Here is a 23,393-nt window from a genome sequence, read left to right as displayed (position 1 = left end):
GTGACGACCGAGCGACCAATGACGGAGCGACTTTTCCGTTGGAGAGTTCGCGCGGTCGCCCGCAGATGGCGACACCGGGACAGTTTTTTTGCGAAAATTCGAATTCGGCGCCGGCAGTCGGCAGCCATTTGTACGCAACCGAAATCGGAGAGCACATCGAGATCCAGCATCCAGCATCATCCGAAGCGATCGAGGTATATAATCTTTCAATTTATCTCTAATTCGTCTCTGCGGGAGCCCAAAGTAACAGTCAGTAAATAAGTTTTAAGTTTTCGAAAAGGTAAATTTACTTTTCAATCTGTACTCAACGTGTGTGACCTTGACGAAGTCGAAATTTACTAATTCGTCGAAATTTACTATACTAATTCGAGAGGAACGAGAAACGAAATCACTGCGATCAGGCGCGAGATATGTATTTTTTAATTGCAGAGCACATGAATCGTGTCAATTTCGAGGAATATTGAAATTCCAGTGTGTCTCAATCACGACACGTGTTTTACGATGCAACGGGACACGATGATGCAGATGAGCACCCGCACGATTACTTTCACACATGCACAAGGTTGGTCTCTTTTTTTAATTTTGACCATTTCAAAACGCTAATCTAATCTGATAAAACGTATATCAGTTTTTATTATTTTTATTGATATTGCTGCTATTATTAGATTGTTATTTTTAGCTACACACTTTTCTATTTTCTTTTTTTAGGAAAATTTTAATAAATATATGTATTCTAGATAATACATAAATGCCACACATATTTATTTTCAGAAAATAATCACTGAAAAAAATTTGATCTCTAAAGTTTAATTAGATTCATAATAAATTACATAAATTTCGTAATTGTTGACACTAATTAAATTTTCATTATAACTTGCTTGCAATATTAAAAAAAAATCTATATATAATTTAATATATAGTTTACCTCTTTTTCAGAATAATTTCAATTAATGGCAGCAAATTATTGAAAATAATATAATGATACGTTACATATAAATACATCAGATCGCTTTGATTATCACAAACGGCTTTATCGATGCCGTCAAAAATAAATAATAAACAGGAATTTATATAATACGAACAGACTATTTTTAGGTTCATTAACATTCCATAAAATATATTATCAGCAAATAAAATATCTGACACAGAAATCAATGAAACAGTAATAATATTAATATATGATATTGTCGATAAAAAATGACAAAAAAATAAGAGAGTAAAGTTAAAGGAGTTATAAACATTTATTAACTAGAATTTATATACAGAAATTTTCTCAATCGCTTAAAGATTATACGTTTTATGCGCGATTATTTTAATTTTTCACTACAATAACTTTCATCGTACATTCATTACAAAGAATCACTACTTTTGTAATTTGTACAAATGTAATAATTTACGTGATGCATTTATTATGAATATATTTCAAGTCTACACATACGGAAAAGAAATAATATAGTCATAAAAAATAGAGTATAGCATAGCATTTTTGTCTTACAGTCTTTCATTTGGTTCCAACGTTGCGAAAAGATTTTATTAAAACGATCTTGCGAGTGAAGCTTTCATAATAATCGGAAAATCAGTACACGCTTCACTGCAAAGATTTGGCGTGGCAGTATATTATAACACTGAATTAATATATTCTCTTTTGTGTGAAGTAAGAATTAAATTAAGATCTCTATATTTACATATGTGGGCAGACAACAATGTATAAGTCGGTTCATTTTTGACATAATTAAGCTAAAATTTTTATAAATTATATGATATTATCATTTTATACGAAATTTCGAGGATAACATTTCTGCTTTTGGCAGACACATTCCTTGATCTTCTCCCCTTACACATTATTGTTTATTCTCTCGCTACGATTTTAAATTACGCTTTCCTAATATATATGTAATAGATCTAATAATATATTATAAAACATCGATATAAAAGCTCAACGATCATAATCGCACGGCTCATTTTTTTCAACATACATTGTGCAGAAATACACAATGTATTTATCTTATATATATTGTAATACCTATATTTACAAGTCTCAAAATTTATTGACGCCTCATCATCGACATAAGTAGTATTGGTCCGATATTACTTTCACGTTTTGTAGAACGAAATAGGAAGTCGCAAATGTATAAGAGAAGAGGTTTCATACACAGAGAGATTTTTCTCTTTCAATTTATCCTAAAAATCATGTTAATCGTGGGACAATATATGATATTGAAAGAATTTTAAAAGAGTTTCTAATATTTTTAACACAATAAAAAATATTGATATCTACTACAATAAGATATAAAATGTTCGATTAATTTTACTATAGTAATACATTATAGTAAAATTTATTATGTACATATTAATATTTTTTATTGTGGTAAATATTAATCAGAGAAACTCAGGTTCTTCCAATATTGCTACGATTACCATGATTTTCAAGGTAAATTCTAAGAGAAAATTCTTTCGTGTAGAACCAGTCATTGCAAATAGCATACTTTATAACATATCAGGACGATCTAGAGAAGGCTCTTATCGAAGAGCCTAAAATTTTTCAATAATTAACAAAAAGTTATATTTCTCATTGAGAACGAAGTAATTCGCTGATCGCGTTCGACTGGATCCATCGGTTTTTTGATCTACAGTCAATACTGAGGATTCGGTGAGTTTCTTTGGAAGTTATTCTGCGCGCTCTGACTCTGTTGAAGAGGCCCGGCCGGGCTCGGTCTCCCCTGATCACGATATTGCGGCGGTCCGGGCATCTTTCCGTAATTTCCTCGTGTGCAGCTCTGATAGCTTCCGTACGCAGAGTCGTCGCTGCGTCTTGAAACGTGGCCGTACATGCTCTCGGGTCGTCTGGTACTCGGTACGTTATCCGAGTTAGTCGACAGTGGTCCGTTCTGATGCGGTTGTTGTTGTTGCTGCTGCTGCTGCTGCTGCTGCTGCTGTTGCTGCTGCTGCTGCTGCTGCTGCTGTTGCTGTTGCTGCGGCGGCGGCGGTGGCGGTGGATGATTCTGTATCGAGGACTGACCGCTGCTTTGACCGGACTGCTGCGAATTCTGGCTACTCGGCGGCGGCGCTGGGGCGCGACCGTAGATGCTGGAACCAGTCGACACCCCGTAGATACCGTTCTCCCGCGTGCTAAGACTCGTGGAGATTCCCGCGGATCCCGTAGATGCTCTGCGTGCACTGTTGCAATTGATTCTGCATGTTCTGATTAGTGCTGTTGTGATTCTGCGAGGACTGACTCGGCGGACCGCCGGGGATCGGTTGGGTTTGCTCGCGATTGCCAACTCCGCTCTGACAGCCTCCGTTCTGACCGAGTCTGATGGGGTACAAGCTTTGGGCCGGCATCAGTGGCCCCGGCTTCGGGATCATCAGGCCGTCCCGCGGACCCGATGTCGATTTCGCGTAGACGCTCTGCGAGCGATTCAGATTGGCGCGTGTCAACGGGGGCGATTTGCAGTAGAGCGATTTGGTCCCGCCGTAGATCGACTCGACTCGCTCCAACGCGGACGGAGGCGCGCTGTAGATCGACGACGACGCGCCGGCTACGGGACGATAAGTCGCGTAAGCACCGGGGAACTTGGGCCCGTTCGGTTTGTCCAGGTCGTCGTACGTATCCTCGTCGGATCTCATGGACGAATTATCGCCGTCGTCCATGTCGCGCGAGTCCTTCACGCGTCTGGGACTCAGGACGTACTCGTGAAGCAGAGCCGCCACGGCGCCTCCAGAAAGCGGACCCACCCAGTAGACCCAGTGGTTGTCCCAGCGATTCATCACGAAGGCCGGGCCTAGTGCGCGCGCTGGATTTAGGAAGGGACTCTGAAAGGGAAAAGAAAATTATTAAATTATTTTGATATTTTTTTTTTTTTAAATAATTCTTTACATCTTTCTTAGACAATTTTTAGAGTATTGTGAAATTATATACAGAGATAATTTATTCTTAGAATTTTTACCTGAAAATCATGGTAATTGTGGAATAATATGGAAGATTGGAAGAATTTTATAAGAGTTTCTTTGATTAATATATCTATCTCGATAAAAAATATTAATATCAAACACAATAATAAGATATAAAATGTGTGATTAATTTTACTAGGTACATATTAATAGTTTTTATTAAGCAGTAAACTCTTATAAAATTCTCTCAATACCATATTGTCCCACGATTACCATGATTTTCAGTGTAAATTTTAAAAGAAAATTATCTCCGTGTATACATAATTATATTAATATATTTTCTCCTAGCAAATTATACAATTGATTTTACACGCACTCTCTCTAATATAATATATTTTATCATTTTTATACTGAAGAGAATATAAAAAAAATAGGCAAAGATAGGAATGTATAGATCTAGATAGTAATAGATATAGAAGGTTCGTACTGAGAAGTAATAAGCATGCGTTTGATTTTGCAAAAGAATCTACATTTAACACTTGTAGAAGGATAGTCTCGATATTTTTCATTTTGGAGCGCATTGTACACTCGTTTCGGAGCAGGTGGGTCCAGGATCAAGTTCTTTCTTTCACCTTCCTGCTCAGTGTGTTCTCCATCGACCCCACCCTTCTTACATCCAACGGCAGGTGCTCTTTAAAGATGCGGACGTCGGCCCGATTGGAAAGAGTCCGAAAGAGACGCTTTTAGATAGAAAGTGGTTGCAAAAGAGAACATGCATGAAGGAAGAAAAAAAAGCTGTTCTTTTATTCCGTTATGGTTATGCGTTTGTAAAATAAGAATAATAGTTATCATAATCTAATTGAGAAATGCAAATTGTTTCATTTGTCTACTATAATTTTTTAATTATGACGGCACGATTAAATAATTATAAAAAGAAAACTTACGGAAACGAGAGTGGCCGCTGTGTAGGCCGCGGCTAAAACTGCGGAAGCCTTTGAAGAAATCGTAGGCGGCAATAATCTGGATGAATCCGCAGCAAAATGAGCTAGTATGATAAACACTGACAGTGCTATCTCGACTAAAAGCCTCTCGATTGGACCTCCTAGTCGACCGGGGGACGTCAGGGTTTGCGTATTCGAAGGTGTAGTTACACTGAAATAAATAAGATACTATATATATTATGTCGATTACGTAATCAATATCACAATTATAGAGTTACATAAAGAGAAATAGGTCAAAAAACGAAATAGAAAATTTCTTTCAGATGCGAAACAAAATTATCGATCGTTCCCCAAAAATATTCACATATGGCCTCTTGTACGTCAGAACTACTAATATACGAGTTATGCAACCGCGGTGTAATATACGATGATTTTCCTATTGAAGCTTGCCACGAGACATGCACCCCGCATAGAAGCCCCCTGCGATAAGTTGGTCCCAACGGTGTAATGTTTATATTAGCTAGTGCATCCTCCAGCCCTTAAACGTGACCCCGATGTTCCTCTCGTGACGTTTCCCTTGCATAAAATTCTCGTTGATTTTCTCAGCTCGTATAATCATATAGGGTCACAAAGATGTGACCTTCAATCATTTCCCATATTCAATAATTGCATTTCACATATTTTTTCGAACTCAAGTTTCTTTTTATTAAAATTCTTAATAATAAATAAATATACATGTTACTGCCGCATTGTAATATAATTCAATATAATTTCAATATGTTAACAATTAAAAATTAATGCAACATCGACTAAATTTATCAAAAAAATTTAAGAAAGTTAATTCAAAATCAATTATAAATTAAATTTTATTTAATAAATTATTTATAATTTAAATTTGCAAGTTTTTTAACTCAAAGTTTCTTAAGTCTTTTAAAAAATAAATTAAAGTTTGCGTTGTAAAATAGATAATAAATATTTGTGTCAATTCGTATAAATTTTTTCTTGTTTATAATCGGATACTGAAAAAAAACTTTCTTGATTGCTTAATTTTTTTCTATTTATTTATTTATCGATATTAACTGCGACCTGTCTTCTTTGTCTTTCACAAGCTTTTATTTCTGCTGTTTTAATATGCATAGACTCTGCAAGTGATTTTCCTCAACCAAAATTCTTCTCAAGCAAAGCATTCACAAGTTTAAATAAAATTACCATAATCATGTCTCTCGCATCATCTTCTGTTTCACGATCAGACGCTCTTTTTGCAATCGGAGTCGAGGGCTTTTCACACACAATGTAAAGAAAACACTTTGTATTTTTAAATTTTGACATTTGATCTATTTGATTTCCGGAAAAAATCGAAATTTAAGATATATATTCAAAAATATATATTTATGATGAATAATTATAGGATTGAGTTGCTCAATTTTACATTTCAATTTTTAAAATTTTTAATAAATATATTTTTTATTGAAATATTTATTTGCTCTGTTCTCAAAATCGAAATCGAATGTTTTCGGGCAATTTACGCATAGCAGAATGAATTGATAAACTTGTTGAATAATATTTATCTCCGAAATCTCCCCATGTGCAAAGGTACACCTGTACGGTTATCATCCTCTCTATAATTTCTCTCTGCGAGCTATTCGAGCATGATCCTGATTAATCCCACTAAATACTGCATTCGAATTGCGCCACCCCTCATATTCTTCGTCATTGGACACGAAACACCCCCTATCTCGACTATCGCGGTCGCAATGCAAATGACAGTATATTCACCCTCCCGCCTCCCCTTTTCGTCCTCCTTTTCTTTCCCTCTTTTCACCGAGGGCAACTGTGTCAAGAGAACGAATGATGAAATCAGAAATGCAGATCATGACCGCACAATTGGGATCAACTGCGGCAGCAGACGAGAATCCCCGGTCGAATAAGGGAGAAAGAAACGGCGGCATTTTTATATTTACACGCGTGCCCTCGCGTGATAAGCGGATTTTTACTTCTTTGGTGGAAAAATCGGCCGGCAGTGCGCATTTCCCACGTGAATACGTTATGCTACGATCGACGTACGAGTGCATGAGACCGATAACGATGTATTTCCTTCATTGTGCGATTTTTTTCCAAGTATTATTCTACTAAAAAACTTCATGGTACAATATTTCATAATTCATCCGTTCATTTTTATTTTTGCCAACTATATAAGTCGACCTTTTCCACAATTATCAAATGGCAAACAGCCTTTGAATTGAAAGTGAAACCTTTAACTTTTGTTACGTATATATATAAAGATTTAAGTGAATACGTTTTATTTTTCCTCTTGAAAGCTACTTCGTCGTAAACGAAAAGCTTTTTTCCATCTATTTTTATTATATACGAGTAATCTCTATTCTTTTCCATACATTCACGAATGTATATGATTGTGAATAGATACATATTTTTAATACAAATATTTTTCTCATTCTTCAATATTACATATTATTTATTACATTTGATGTTGCGTATATATATTGATTGCTTTCATTTTAAGAACATCAGGTTTTGCATGCTTAACATTTCCTCGTGTATCTTCGAAAATTCGAGGATGACATTTAGGTGTTCCGTTTCTCGGAGGGTCATCCCGCATACCCTTCGGCCTTCGCAAGAAGGGCGATCTCGTATATATGAAAGGCGAGTCGAATTTATGCGTGCGAGTAGATTTCGTGAGAGAAGCTCGATGAGGTTTCGAGCCGGACGCGTTCTCAGCACTCGTCGTGCGCGATGAAAAGCGCGCGGTCATCCAGGCGAGACACGGAGGAAGGTTTAATCTTGCGTGCACTTGACTCGAGAGCCGCAGCCAGTGCTCGGTGCAACCTGTGCCCCGTTTTCGCAATTCACACGAAGGGGCGTAAACCCCCGGGGTATATACGTCGGTGCGTCGTTTTAAATAAATTTAATTCAAGAGGAGAGAGATGTGCGGGAAAACGAGGAAGGGATGCTGGATATGTATCTCTCACCCCGAATCCCACCCTCCGTTGCGATTAACGAGCTATTGATACCCCCTTTCGCGTACTGGACCACAGATCCCCTTCTCGAGGCTCGTCGAGACACGATCAACCTCGTCTGTGTCCTAGTTCGCTCTCTCCTATAACCACCCCTATCCGCGAAGTCCTGGATACTCCAAACTGGATACTGCAGGATCCCCTTCCCGTACGAGGAATATCACACATGTGACGAGCACGATAAACGACGAAAGCTCAAAGGGCCCGGAGATGATGCGTTCGCTCCGATACCATTATAAAGTCTTGACTATGGGAAAGTTCAGATGCTGAGGCTTGGCGTGGTCAAACCATGAAATTAGGATGTAGCATGAACCGTAAAGTCGTTATTGGGGAGACGAAAAAGGGACGATGATGTATTTCATTTTGCTATAAACAACATCGGAGAGATGTATATTGATCTTAAATATAATAGTGTTTAAAGTAAAAAGAAGGAATAGCATGGATTTAAAAAAATAAAAAAAGATATTTTTATTTTTTTATAAGTATTTTCAATGTAATTACTAATATTTGAGGAGAATTTTATAAGCATGGGAAAGGAAGTACGTACGATATAATTTTTAATGGGAGTGTAAGAGCAATGCGTAAATGTCAAAAATAATAACTTTGCTTTGTTTGTGTTTGAAATTATTATATACTCGGCACAGTTATAATCCCGCCCGCGTATTATTATGCCGAGCAATAGTTCATTCGAATGTTGTATATACGTGACCCATCATTACAGCTGTTCGCCGTGAGTTTTTTTTTTAAGCTCGATGCATCCGCCCACTTTCGCGTTCTCTTTTCTCACTTTCGACAAACCGGCGTATTATGATCGGGGCCGGTGATTTTGTGTCTCATCTTCCACGATCAATGTGGTTTCTCGTATAAAGTGTGCGCTGCACCGTAACAAAGAATTCTATAAAAGAGGATGTAAAGCGTACAGATGGGGGAGGGAAGAAGCAGATCGTCCTACATCGCCCTATTGTTTAAAGTTGAAAGAGGTAGAGACAGGAAGCACGTACCCTCTCCTCCGACCGATTGAAATATCAGTAAATTCATTTACGTGAATACAACTCCATTCATTGTTTTTTTCTTTTTTTCGAAGTAAATCATGATAACATACTCTATAATTTCGGCTGTTTTTAGACGTGCAAACAATTATCATCTCTGCATTATTATCCCTGCACCAATGATACATCGTGCGTAATTCTTTTCGTTTGTCAAGCATATGATAAAAAAAAATTTCTTTTCTGTGAAACATTGAATAATAGAATAATTAAAAAATTATATAACATTTTCTAAAGCGCTTAGAACAAACTTCTATAAAATTCTAATTAATTATAACAATTAACTATTATAAATCGACCGCCATAAATAAATTAAATTGCAGAGCGAAAGACATTTTCTAATGAGCACGATGGAAAGGAGGTTGCATGGATTAAATGAAACCTTAAACAAAACGGAGTACTAAGCTGAGGTAGTAATACTGCGGAAATGGTAGGGTCGAGGTATAATTGTCGGTATCCTTCAGACGGTCAAAAGAAAGCGAATTGTGAAAGGGCAACGCGGTCATTTGCTGAGGCTCTTAAATAATAATGCGAATGACGCTTCTTGAAAATTTTTAGTTAACTCAGCTTTTTTCAATATAGATATGCATTAAAAGCAGAAAATTAAATAATAGCAAAGTAAAAAAACATAATATTTTATATTCTTTTTTAATTACAATTATATGGTAAATTTTATTTAAATTATTCTAAATTAATTCGATAAACGTACATAGATGACCACAATTTGACGTTTACACGACGATCTATGTAAATTTAGAAACGCTGCAAGAATCCTATTGACCTTTTAGATACGCGAAGGGTCACGCAGCTGCCGGAGAATAAGAGAGAATCGCGCGCGTATGTCCTCTCTCGTATATAGATCCTGTATAAATCGCCTTCGTACGAGGATACACGTGCCAGCCACATGTTGCACAAAAGGAATCCTCCGTGGTCCTTTTTGGGCGCCGTATAGCGTAAGTCGCCGTCACAAAGGAGCTTTAGGACCCTATAAATGATTCTCCTTCGTCGGGGGGCCGACTACGTGGCAGATGTTCTACATCTCCGGTGCTTCGAAGACGTCTATCCGTGCGCCGGACACGCTTAAGGATACATAATACCGATATAGGATATAAATAAAAGAGAGACGGAAATTCGCGATCAGTCTGACTTTCCTGCAAACCATACTGCCAGATGCAGTATCAATTTCGGCATGAGTTGTAATTTAAATCGATGACATGCAAGCTTTCGAATCCATCGTGTCCCTCTATTCAACTCCAATTTTTTTAGGTTTCTAGAGGATTTTAATAGGTATAATTTATATAGAAATTGAGTTGCTATTTTGTCAATTTTCTACATACAATTAGAAGTTTAACAGACAAGTTTTTTTTCTACAAAACTATAAATTAAATTATAGTACAAAAAAATGATCTGATTGCTAAAAGAATTAAGATAGATGTTAGTTTGAAAGTAAGAAAAAAATTCAACTCGGCGGAACAATTATTTCAATCACACTTTGCGATTAAACAAAAAAATGTATAAATATAAGCTTCTTATTCTAGATTTATAAATGGTGGAAAAAGTATTTGAACATCTTTTTATTAATTTTTTTGCTAAATATTTCTAATTTATTATGAATATATACGAGAGTGTGTATGCAATTGACATGTTGAGAGAGAGAGGGATAGATTATAATATGTAAAAATAAAGTTCCGTCAAGATTTTTTACCGACTATCTTAAAATAGCGCATATAATACTTTAACCATGAGGCTAATTTTAAAGTATAAAACCCACGCTGCACGCGTGTGCATCCAATCCATCGCTCCGCAGGGAAGAAATGGAAAGGTGCTTGAAAACGAACACGTGGTTGCGACCATCTGTTGGCATCCTTACTCTGCTCGATCTAACCCAACCAAAACCGGCCCGTTTTAATATAATGGAAGTTCTTTCTTTCTATTTACGGGATTCACCAATGTTGGCGGATCTTACAATGGAGTTAACGCTTTTTTGAGCCGAGAGCATTACATTGTTTGACACATGCGTACATTCTACAGAGAATTAAGACTACTATATCTGACAATATTATCATTTCTTCAATTTTCAAGCTAACATCTATTTTGTATATAATATATATATTTAAATAATAAAAAATAAGAAATAATTTAAATAACATATAAATTTTTTTTTAAATAACTAACTTGCAGATCTCTGTAGTTGTTCTCTCAAAATCAACATTATTATATAATAAGAACGATATATTTAATTCGACCCAAACTAGCCAAGAAAATTTTCTTGGCTAGTTTGGGTCGAATTAAATACATCGTTCCTATTTTAAATACCACTAGCGACGTTTTAAGTATTCTTTTTGATTATTATATAACTTTTAATTGTATTATATAAAGTTGTTATAATGTGTGTATAAAATATTGAGCGAAAAGTTAAAGATGGAGCATAACATCTCGTAGCGCAGTATCTCACATATCGTGTTGGGATTTATTTCTCTAAGAACGGCAAAAGTTTCTTCATATTTTGTTTAGTCTAAAGATGGGAACATATTCTCAGAAAGCATAAAATATCTTGACACTTGCTACATACACAAACAGATAACGAATTCTTAAGGGTATCTTTCTAAAACTCACACAGCTGTTCGCTTTATCTTGAAAAAATATTAAAGGAGAAGAAAGATCACAGAACGTATCCAGAGAGAAATTATGAAAAAATTTTTATCATAGAAAATATCCAAAGAGAAATTCAACTTGACCTCTGATTAATAAAAATAGTGTCCATCCAGCACCGTTTCTACTTTCTCTCGTCTCGACTAAATTTATTGCTATTCAAGGATATCGGGTGGGTAGTACCAGAAGCTCAATATTACACTGTCATAAAATACACGACATTCGTGTCATTGAAAATATAACGTAACCAATGAACGGAAGGGAGACCGGGTTTGAGCCGGGTCCAAAGCTGTAAAGGGACGGAATCCGCAACATCCGTGAACGCGTGCTTTTGTGTTGCTTCTCAGTAAAAGGCGTTTCGGGCAGGTAAAGCATTCCTGAGTTTCAACAGAGACCGTACTACCTGACCCACCTGGCTTTCACGTATTTTCGGCCCGAGAAACATCGGTTTCTCCTGCGTCCACTAATACAACGAGACCATCCGTTTTTAAATTATAAAAGCTTATTTTTTTCATAATTATTTGTGCATTGTGCAATCAAAAATAAGTGTCGTATTTATATTTACGTACTATTTTTACTCTTCACCCATCAGTATAATTAAATGTTTTAATGATATATTATAATAAATTTAATAAACATGTCATAAACAACTTTATCTAATCTGTGTTTATATAATATTCTATCTATTTAATACGGAAACGTATACGTATAATAATAATAAAAAATCGTGGTAGGGACTACGTAGAGTTATATATATATATATATATATATATATATATAGAAAAAAGCATCATTTATTTCATTTTCTACAAGAAAATGAAATAAATACAAGAAGAATTTTACGAAAATCGATTTGGTAATATGAAAGGCTTTCCGAAAAGCACGGATTAGGAACTCAATATCTGAAACCTTTCAAGAAGACACGAATATTGCATGTCATAGCTGAATCTTGCTATATAAATCACACTTTTCGGTTTTCAGAATATCCTTAAGCAAATACCTACTATCCTTCTATCGTCTTATGCAAATATCTCGATGTAATACATATTAGAATAACTTTTCACCATCGTAATACATTGAAAAGGCAAAAAGCAATTGCAGCATATAAATTATTCTTTGATTTATTTTAAGAAACTGTAAATAAAGATCACCAACTTTGGAAAATATCAGTAACGACATTACATTAAAATAAATATTAAATTTGTTTATAAAAAAAACATGATTTTTATTTAGAAAAAATTTAATTCACAGTCACACATTTTCGAAATCCAAAATATTCTATTCTGTATATACATCTCTATTTATAAAATGTGTTTAATAATTATTTAAATAAATTCTTTTACATTCAAATGCAATAAAGATATCTCATTCGATTCAATTAAATATTTATCTTGAAAGTACGACACGATAGTCTTATTCTTTGATTAAGAAACATGTGAGAATTTGCGCGCGCACCCTTCTCATTAATTTCTCATTAATCTCGGCTAGATGGTTTCAATGATGATGGTTCGATGATCAAGGCAAGAAATATACAACCACCCATGAGCGACATGTACAGGCACAAAAGCCGTACGGCGAAGCTGTTTTCATTCCTGGACATCCGGTTCGCCACGCGCACTGCGTGTGTCTTGCCTGACGTCATAACACACCTGCCATCTCACAGCTGTTTCCTCGATTCGTGGTATTAATGGAGAACCCCCTTGCCAAATAGGCTTAACTTCAACCACCCTGCTTCGGCCATTGCTTTCTTCGGTTTTTGTAAAGCAGGAAGTACTTGAGTAAAATCTCGTAATTACAAAACAGTATCTAACAAGAGAGTTTCGACTTAATGTTTGACATTGTAAAATATATTATATTAGCTACGGAATTTTTTGAAAATTTTTACGAAAACTTAAATATTAATAACTTTATAATTAAAAATCTATATAAGAAGGTAAATCTGTTTTAATTATATGAACAATATCATTTTATTATTTGATTTCTCCGTAAAAATTTTGATTTAGAAGGCGGAAAATGTTTTATTTTATATATCATTTTTTATATTATGACACTTGCAATTTTACTCAAAAAATGTATATTATATTAACTCACACACTTATTATTATTAAAATTAAATTTCGGGATCTTCTATAATGTATTCTAGATACATTCGCTCATTTTTTTCGCTTATGAGAATTTAATGATTTTTTTTGTGGTGTCTAAATTATTATCTTTCTGCACGATTGCACGAGTTTTATCGGTGGTTTTATCAGACGAGAGTCATATTCTCGAACGCGAATTTCATGCCGATCTCGGATGTTTGCGGGTAGAAATTATTCGAGCGGATTCGCTTTGCATAGATTACAGAACCGTAAGCCGAACTTTATTGGCAGCCCCGAAGTTTTGGCGGTGCCAGAAGCTGGATCTATCTTCGATAGATTGGAAATCTATCGATTAAGAATATCGATGCAAAACCTCGTCCGAATTAAAGGATGCCCTTATATTTCGGCATCGTGTGCACTTACTTAACGTGTTTCAAGATTTTAATAGACTAATTTCTGAAGCATCCAATTTCGCGATCGGGACAAAAGGCGATTCTCATCGCTTTTAAATGCAGTTAAATCCGCATTTCGCTATATATAATATATAAAGGAAAATTAATTAAATATTTGTACATATTATATAATTTATTTTTACAGATGTACAGTATTATCAGAAGTGTTTTACAATATTTAATAGAAAGTATTTGTATACGTAAGAAGAAAGTGTCATGAAAAAATTTTCCACCTTCTAAATCGAAACTTTTACGAAAACATCAAACAATAAAACGATAAAAATAAATCAAGTTTTAAAATAACAAAATTTGTTTATATAGATATATTATTGACTTATTGATAATATTATTATATTACTCAACTTTTTTATCTTTTATCTTCTCAAGATTAGGAGTTCTAATCATGTGCTATTTGGCTAGATATAAAAGGGACTCCGTAATATCTTAACACGTGAACAGAATTTTACTTCTTAAGTAAAATGTTTCACGTGCACTTTTTCATCATTCTTTCGAAAAAAAAAAAAAAAATCACTCCCCTGCGAACGCAGTAATGGAAGAATCCTGTAGATGCGCGTAATGAAGAGGTGACAGTAAATTCTTCACGGATAGTTAAATTCGCGCTCTCTTCTGTCATTTTTTCTCTCCCCTATCATTTCGTTCTTCGACGCGGGTGCCTCACTTTGGGTTTATCGAACGGTTTTTATATTTATTACCTTGTGCGCGCGTATTCGGGATAGACAACGATCACGGATAAGAACGATGAGGATGATAGGGGCGCCAAAATCCACCCCTCGCGAGCTTCCCTACGATTCCTATATCCCCGGATCCCTTTTTCAGCCCTTCGCCGCCCCCGGAAAACGTCGCGACGCATGTTTTACACCCGTCACCGTTAGCCAGAGAAGTCGCAACAGATGCAAGTGCATTCTCCGCACTCTCTTTTTCTCTCTCTCTCGTTCTCGATCTCACGCCCCGACTTTTTTTCTGTACCGAGCTCAACGGTATTCCCCCGAGATGTATCTCGGGAAAGGGCCGTCCGGTTAACTAGAGTATTGTTCGATTATTATTTCGGTACATATCGCGCACTTGTTACCTCTTTGTGCGGTCATATGGTGGTCGGAGGGTGACCAGGCGAGTGTCACGAGGAGAAGACACGATGAGATAGATAGATAGATAGAAACACTCGCAGCATCACTTGGCATAATGGAGATGAAAGTTATCAATATAAAAAAAGTAGAGATTTCAGATTTTAATAAAATAACATCAAAAATGATGAATCATAAATATTAAGATAAAAATTAATAACCAATTGCAGAGAAGAGGAAAAAATGTGATAAGAGTCTCCTTTGATGTGTGACTTTTAATATTAATAATATATACGGTTGATAGTTGAGATATATATATGTTTTTAAGGTAATACATTTCAATTTAGAAAAAAAATTCAAGAATAATAGACATATAAATAAAATTAATATATGCAGAAATTAAATAATTTCAAATTGGCTAAATAAAAAATTATTTCTGAAGCTTTTGAAGCTCGAAATCGAATGATTTTTTAATAGGGTTTTAGGTTACAGTTTTTGAACCTTGGTTAAAAGAAAAGCTTGGCTACTTTGCTCACGATTTAAATATTTGATAAACAAGAGTCGTGCATATAGAGGCACGCGCACAGCATTGCACGGCCGTATACATAAAACGAAATTTAGTAGAGCACATCCGTCGCCGGCTGGAAGAAAGGAAAGGAAAGGAGTCGAAAGAACGACGGACGAAGAACGGACAATGATCTCCGCGATGTCGGGAACATCTGCTCTCGAATCGCTCGCGCCGTGTCCTCCTTCACGGCCCGATCGGGCCGATCTGCGGTGCCGTGAAACTTGTCCCACCTCGGTATGTGCATGCATAGGTGTTCATTATCCTCGTCTTCTCTTTTCGTTCGAGGTACGACGCCGCGTTCCTTTTTCCGCACGATCTTTTTTGGTCCACGGGGAAACATCTGCGGCAGCTGCGAGGCGATGGACCGCCGCCGGCTCCTCGTACGAGGCAGGTGCTCACCTTTCGAGGTTCTCCCTCGCCTGCCAATTACGCGTGCCTCTTTCTGCCTCTTTCTGTCTCTCCTTCCATTCCGTCGTCGCGCTCTGCCTCTTTCGTAGTTTTTTCTCTCGCCTTCTCTCCTTACCATCCCCATGCTGCACATTGCCGTTTTTTTATTTTTTCTTTCCTCTTTCCTTCTTACCTTCCTCCGCCCTCTATCTCCAGGTTTTGATCGCCTTCATCCTGTTGCCCTCGTGCCAACTTCTTGCATTCCTTCGCGTGTTTCAACACGCTCCACCTTTCCTCCTCAATTATTCACCAGGTAAAGTTTTATCGAACGAACGAACCTTCTTTTTATATCTTTTTGTTAAAAACTTCTGCGACATCTCATCCGGTAATTAGTAATTAGTGAAACAATGTTTGTATTATAAATAATATGTCTTTCTATCTTTCATTGAACGGCTCACGTCAACTTGCATTTCTTATCGACGCGTTTTATTAACGCGTGTCTCCTACTTAATTAATTATCAAGAACGAGAAACAGATGTTATTCCCTGAATTTTGTTTCAGAGAGAAAATATATTCCTCCCGAAATATATAATATAATAATTGCACATTTTCTCGCTGAATGTCTCAATATTATAAATAGCAGCGCAATTTTATTTGTCATCAGGCATTCTTTGTATTATCATTTTCTTCTAGCGTCTTCTTTCATCTTGTTCGTGCTTAAAGTTCTCGCTTCGTTTCATCTCCTTCTCTTTCGGCTTTCTCAGCTGCCGTTGCTCAAAGAGCAGCTTACTTGCATTCTCCCGAACGATGCGCCGCTTCTCTTGGTCCAGCGCCGACTCTACAACAGCTTCCCCTTTTTTTATTTTTTTTATCGCTCTTCAAGATGGAAACCGTCTCTGCCCATGGGCAAGATCGAGGCACGTGCACTAGCTTGCATATATCGATGATTTGCGAATAGCTCGAAGATGTATGTACTTTTATCATAATGTTTCTGGGACGAATTAGGATATTTGTATACACGGAGAGAATTTTTTCGTACGATTAGAATTTACCCTGAAAATCATGGTAATCGTGGGATAATATGCTAGATTGGAAGAATTTTGTAAGTTTTTTTTATTAATATTTACCACAATAAAAAGATATTAATATGTACATACAGGGCGTCCATAGAGAGGGGCAAGAGTTGGCATTTGTTCCCCCTTGGAATTATTGAAATAATTATTTTTGGAGATTTAATATAAAAAAAAAATAAAAATAATAAAATTAAGTAAGAACAAAAAATAAGAAACAAAAAATTTAATCATGCTTCTCCTTTGAAAAAATAATCGAACATATTTTATCTTATTATGGTATTTTTCAGTATTTTTTATTGTGGTTAAAATATTAATCAGAGAAACTCTTATTAATTCTTTCAATACTATAGTGTCCCACAATCCATGATTTTCAAGGTAAATTTTAAGAATAAATTCTCTCTATGTATCTCAGAACCTAGAGTAGATTATATTTTCTCGTTTTCACAGAAAAAACTTAAAGAATTATTTTATTATCAAAGATGACTTTTCATATACTTTCAAGCTTTTGGTGTAAAGTTTTTTTATATTACAACGAATATAAGAAACTTTATAATTATAATAAAATAAAATATTAAAAAAATATTGTTTTTGCTTTAGCTTACAATAGTTCCGAGAATTGTGTGCAGGAAATGTTTTTATCAAACCTTGTATTCAGAATGCTCCAGTTAAATTTGCATAAGAAATGCATTGGTATATGAAACCATATATGCTTAATAGTAAGCGCTGTTTACGCGATAGTAGCATATGTTGAAGGAACTTATCTATAGTGCGCAAGATATATACGTTCCATTCTGCGCAGTCCGCAAGATCGAAAACAATTCTTTAAAATGTTATGGTTATTTTATTCATAGAGTATATAGAGGATACATTCGTTGTATTATTTTTTTTGACATTTTACCGTTAATGCAAAATTTTGCTTAGACGCAAAGTGCAAAATTTGCCGAGCAAATGTTCGCTTCGTTTGCTCCGTTATTATGCGTAATGCATAATAATAAATTATGTGAAATAAAAATCACGATGACAGATATTATATTTGTGCTCCTCCCGAAACACATTCGCTTAATCTACCAATCGTCGAACACTTGGTCGAAGAAAACTCGACCCGACTTTGGATGGGCCACATGCCTTTCCTGATTCTCCTATCTAGCAGCTGTCTTCACGAGACAGTGTATCTCATTCTGTTCTTAATATCTCTCAACACTTTACGAATCTATGCTACTTTGAATTTTAGACTTTTTCTTACCCGACTTTTTGTTGTCAAATTGCTATTATTTCATTAATTATTATAGTTATGCTCACGATGAGCTAAATATCAGAATAATTTAGACAGTGTTAATGATTTTACGAAATCTCATAGAAATCTGATATAAACTCTGAAGAAATTAAATTTGAATTTATTTTTTGGACAAGATTTCTGAGAGAAAGATAATGCAATGGTATAATAATCTTACACACTTCTTGAAGACTAAAGATATGTAAAAAAATTCTGCGTACACAAGATGACGTATCGTAATACAATAACATTCTCAATTATTATTATTATTAATTCTTTAATTATTAATCATATTTAACAATTATTACTTTATAGCTTTAAACGAACACAGAATGATAATAATAATGGAAAAAATCTTAGAATTTTTTAAATGCTCGTTTATTAAATGATCGTTGACAGCCTCGAACAACTTTGCGGAACAGAGTTGAACTGTTTCGTTAGCGAGATTTATTGTAGTTCTTAAAGATGAACATGCGACTTACCCATAAAGCATCGCCGCCCCTGCTATTCCGCCACCGCATTGTGCTGCTACATAAAGTACTGCACGAAGTGGGGAAATCCGTCTGCACAAAGCGAACGATACCGAAACTGCTGGATTGATATGTCCACCTGCGTGCAAAAGGTTTTCCATATAAAAAAGAGGGCAGAAGACGAGGGATTGCAATTTTTTGCTCACTCGTACATTATATCATGATCTTAGCGTTTGATCGACATTTCTTTTTAAATAGCGATGACATTCGTCTTCGTTTATATGTATATTAGATTCACGGAAAAAAATTAGCCACCATAGAAATTTAGTTATCATGCCTAAATTTTAGCTATAACTAATATTTTTTAATTATACTTTAATAGAGAATCAATCTTTTGTTTAACTGTAGCTAAAAAATACACAGAGAGAATTTTTTCTTAGAATTCACTCTGAAAATCATGATAATCATAAGACAGTATAAAATATTGGAAGAATTTTGTAAGAGTTTCTCTGATTAATATTTACCACAATAAAGATATTAGTATCTACCATAATAAAATATAAAACATATTTGATTAATTTTACTATATGCATAGTAAACTTTATTAATGTATGTACATATTAATATTTTTTATTGTAGTAAACATTACAATCGGAAAAATTTTTATAAAATTTTTCTAATACCAAAATTGTTCCACAATTTTCGGAGTAAATTCTAAGAAAAAATTCTGTCCGTGTATTAGCTACCATAAATATGAAATATATTAATGGCATGATAACTAAATAAATTTTAGATGTAATATATAGACAGTTAAAATTTAACTGTGGTGGCTATAATTTTTCCGTATTAATAGATTAAAAATGTTAAAAATTAATTAATTTTTATTATAAAGCGATAGTTCGATGAACCGAAACGGAATTCACGGGTGCGTATGTCCCATTCATTCGAACGATAGCGAATGAGGAACAAACGAGATCGGATTTCCGTGGTACTCGTAGTGGCCTGAAAGTTTATACTACTATACGCGTATTGTGCGCTCTGGTGGAACGTACTCTGAGAGTGCCCACATGCGTTCCGATAGGCACGCACAACGCGGTAATATCCACATCCACGTCGCCGGCGTAATCAGTTAACGAGTCAATCGAGAGAAATCGCGAGGGCAGCCGCTTGTCAACGACATATAACATTGAAGAAGGAACAGGACCATTCACGCAACGAGATAGTTGCTTCGAGTAGTTCGCGAATCTCCCTTTACGTAATTATCCTCTGAACGCTTTGCAGAAACGCGCACGCATATGTATATATAAAAGAATTCAGATTAAATGAATTGTTTACTACCCAGCCAGAAATGATTGTCGGTTCGATCAATTATGTGTGGCCGACCTTAGTATTATGCATACATATTTATAAATATATATGAGAGAGAGAAATATATTAATTATTTGAATTATAGAATAAAAATATATTTTATATATTAGAAAAAAACATCACAAAAATCCAGGTATTTTGTCTTTTATTTTATATATATTTTTGAAGTAAAGAAACTATATAAGCATTGTTTCTTTAAATCCATAAATATAAACAAGCAAAATCTATAATTTAATTAAATTAAAATAAAAGAGACCAATCGATTTAACATTTTTGCAATTAAAACATTGAAGTATATCATGTACATAAAACCGCGTGTTATCACATTTTTTCTATGAATTTTATCTCTTGAAACATGACAGCAGATACACAGAAACTTTACCTCCCCTGCATTTTGATCGTATTTTTCGTAAAAAAATGATGCGACAATATTCTTACCACTTATATGGCTGAAGATGAGAGAAATCGCGGCGATGGCAAAACCGGAAGCCACGGCGGTGGCTAATACGGAAAGACCACTTCCGGATACGGCAGAGGCAGCGGCTGCGCCGGCAACCACGAGGCTGAAGAGAAAAGTAGCAAAGCACTCGACAGCCACCGCTCGCCACAGTTCTAAACTCCGAGCCTCGATGGACATGGGTGGTTTTCTGTCAGTGACCTCGGCATTGTTCTCCCGAAGGGCTGACAGCCTGGATAGGATGGTGACGATGTGCGAGTCGACCTCGCGCGCCAAAGACTCGGTTGTCATTCTCGGTTTCGTTACTCAATCACTGATAAGAAAGAAGAAAAAAAACCGACACGACAGGGTGTTCTTTCAGAACATGTTCTTTCAACAAAAATATGATTGTCACATGCACTTTTACGTCGATGTTGATCGAGAGAATCGCGATCACACTAATCGTTCTATCAAACTTTTCGATTCGGAAACTCAAGAACTGATCCTTTTTCTCCCAAGGTACTATGACAGTTCCCGGCGAATTCCTCGAATTGTAAAGTAAACACAAAATCGTGAGCGCGGCCGAAGAAGGATGTACCCGACGCTGTCGCTTCGGCAACGCGCTCGCGAGTGGCAAGGCAAGCCAACGCAGTGGTGAACAAGTGGGCCCTGCATAGAGTCAGCGCGCGTTCACCATCCCTCACCACCCCCACTCTTCGATCGTTATATGTCCGATATGTCGGTGCATCTGTGGAGCTGCGCTCATCATCATCACCACTACTGCTGAACTCTTTAACACGGGTAAGATCTAGAACTTTAAAAACTCTTTCATCTTTTTTTGCAGTGAATATGCGCTGTGAAATTTTTCATCTTTATCTTTGTTAATAAATAATTATAAAATGCATTGATTTTTGTAATTACGTAGTGTTTTTTTATTTAAAAAATTTATTTTATCTTCTCTTAGATGCTCTTTATATAGCTTTTTTATATATTTCTAATGATCTATGGAGAGTGAATTTTTAATTATTAGATTTTAATTTTAATAGAGAGTCGTTTAATATATGGTACAAAAGTACGCAGAGAGAATTTTCTTTTAAAATTTATCTTGAAAATCATGGCAATCGTAAAAGGAATTTTATAAGTGTTTCTTTGATTAAATATTTACCACAATAAAAAATTAATATCTACTACAATAAGATATAAAATATATTCGATTAATTTGATTATGTACAGAGTATATTTACATATTAATATTTTTTATTGTGATAAATATTAATCAAAGAAATTCTTATAAAATTCTGTCAGTACCATATTATTTCACAATTACCATTTTCAAAGTAAAAATTGTAAGAGAAAATTCTCTCCGTGTAATTAAACATTTTTACTTGTAAAAGTAGAAATATTCAAATATAATATATTTATATTAGTTTTATGAATCACTTACAAATTTTCTTACAAACGCAAAATATCATTGGTAATATAAATTATAAAATAATAAAAGGATAAGTCAAATTCTTTTCACGTATATATGAAAAAAAATATTAATAATCAAAAGAGTATTAATCTCATTAATGTTTTCTATATTAATGAATTACGCTTTCAGTATTATAAATCACAGTTTCTAATCCTGTAGAACATTTTTACATATACAATTAATAAGAAAAATATTCTTTCTTACACCATAATTAAATAGTGCTATTCTTATTATTCGTTTGTATAAAACGATATATTTGATGTATACACAAGATAGTGTATATGACGAATGTAAGAAAACGGATCGAGTGTCTCTAATAGAAGCTATTAAGAATAGCATCGCGTGCATTACCTTTAGTTAAGATACTTAAGTTTAAATGCGCGCATCATTAGCTGTGAACTCTATTCACGCACGCATCATAACGTGTGTGTTTGAAGTCTTTGCACGTATGATAAAATTAAACAAAATAAATAAACCACCGCATATATATACTTGACTCAGTGGTGGGTCTTATTCCCACGAGTTCAAAGAGTACCATAATGTCCATGTTCCCACAAAAAAGGGATGTACGCACGACGAGGCACGAACAACGACCATATAATAGCGTACATTTTTAGACCAACTTTGCAAACGAATGTCGGACATAAATGACCATCTCGAAGGTTGTTACACAAATTTGATTTTTTTTTATATTAAAAAATGTGATCGAAAATTGAGAACACAGATCGAAAATGATTCGCGTTAGGGTAGAAAATCGTGTGAATTTATTACTTATTATAATTCGTGTTCGCGTGTGGAAGAATAAGATAAACTGGTTTATGTCAATTCCAATATTCCGATATAGAAATGCAAATTTTCGGGACTGCAATGATAATAAAGGGAATATCGCGAATGTGTGAACAGATTTGATAGAAAAGCTATTCAATTTTTGCCAATTCGAAGTGACATATACGCGCATAATGCCTCCAATCACAAAGTATTCTCATTGTCAGTTATAATACAGAAATCTTCTATAGTTCCTTTTCTCTCAATTGAATAAATTATTTTTTCCTTGCCACATGCTTTTCCACATAGATTTATATATCTTTTCAAATAGAAAATATATGAATTATACGAATTTACGTTTATTCTTCATTTTCTATTTTTTTTATTTTAATTCTTAAACAT

At 35.0% G+C, this 23,393-nt stretch overlaps 2 protein-coding genes across 4 annotated transcripts in view; one reads left to right on the top strand and one right to left on the bottom strand.

The window, feature by feature from the left end:
• Positions 1-111: 111 nt before the first annotated feature.
• Gli (carboxyl ester lipase-like protein Gli) overlaps positions 112-23,393 on the top strand; it is a 33,750-nt gene continuing 10,468 nt past the window's right edge. For 2 of the 3 annotated variants that reach the window (XM_029300901.2, XM_085480162.1), the window contains exons 1-3: positions 113-194; positions 430-562; positions 21,272-21,553. The gene's annotated coding sequence lies outside the window, so the exon portion shown is untranslated. Of the gene's footprint in view, positions 195-429; positions 563-21,271; positions 21,554-23,393 lie in introns of all 3 variants that reach the window. The other variant, XM_085480161.1, reaches the window with a different exon arrangement.
• Positions 1,223-21,556, bottom strand: bib (MIP channel family protein big brain). Its single transcript, XM_029300902.2, is given in 5 exon segments — positions 1,223-3,149; positions 3,151-3,813; positions 4,836-5,043; positions 18,961-19,087; positions 20,755-21,556. Coding segments are annotated over 5 exon segments (1,824 nt in total). The 5' UTR covers positions 21,065-21,556; the 3' UTR covers positions 1,223-2,633.

Source organism: Nylanderia fulva, unplaced genomic scaffold (genome assembly GCF_048542155.1).
Source record: "Nylanderia fulva isolate GAGA-0341 unplaced genomic scaffold, ASM4854215v1 Scaffold14, whole genome shotgun sequence".
Lineage (NCBI taxonomy): Eukaryota > Metazoa > Arthropoda > Insecta > Hymenoptera > Formicidae > Nylanderia > Nylanderia fulva.
This window is presented reverse-complemented; position numbering and strand designations above follow the sequence as displayed.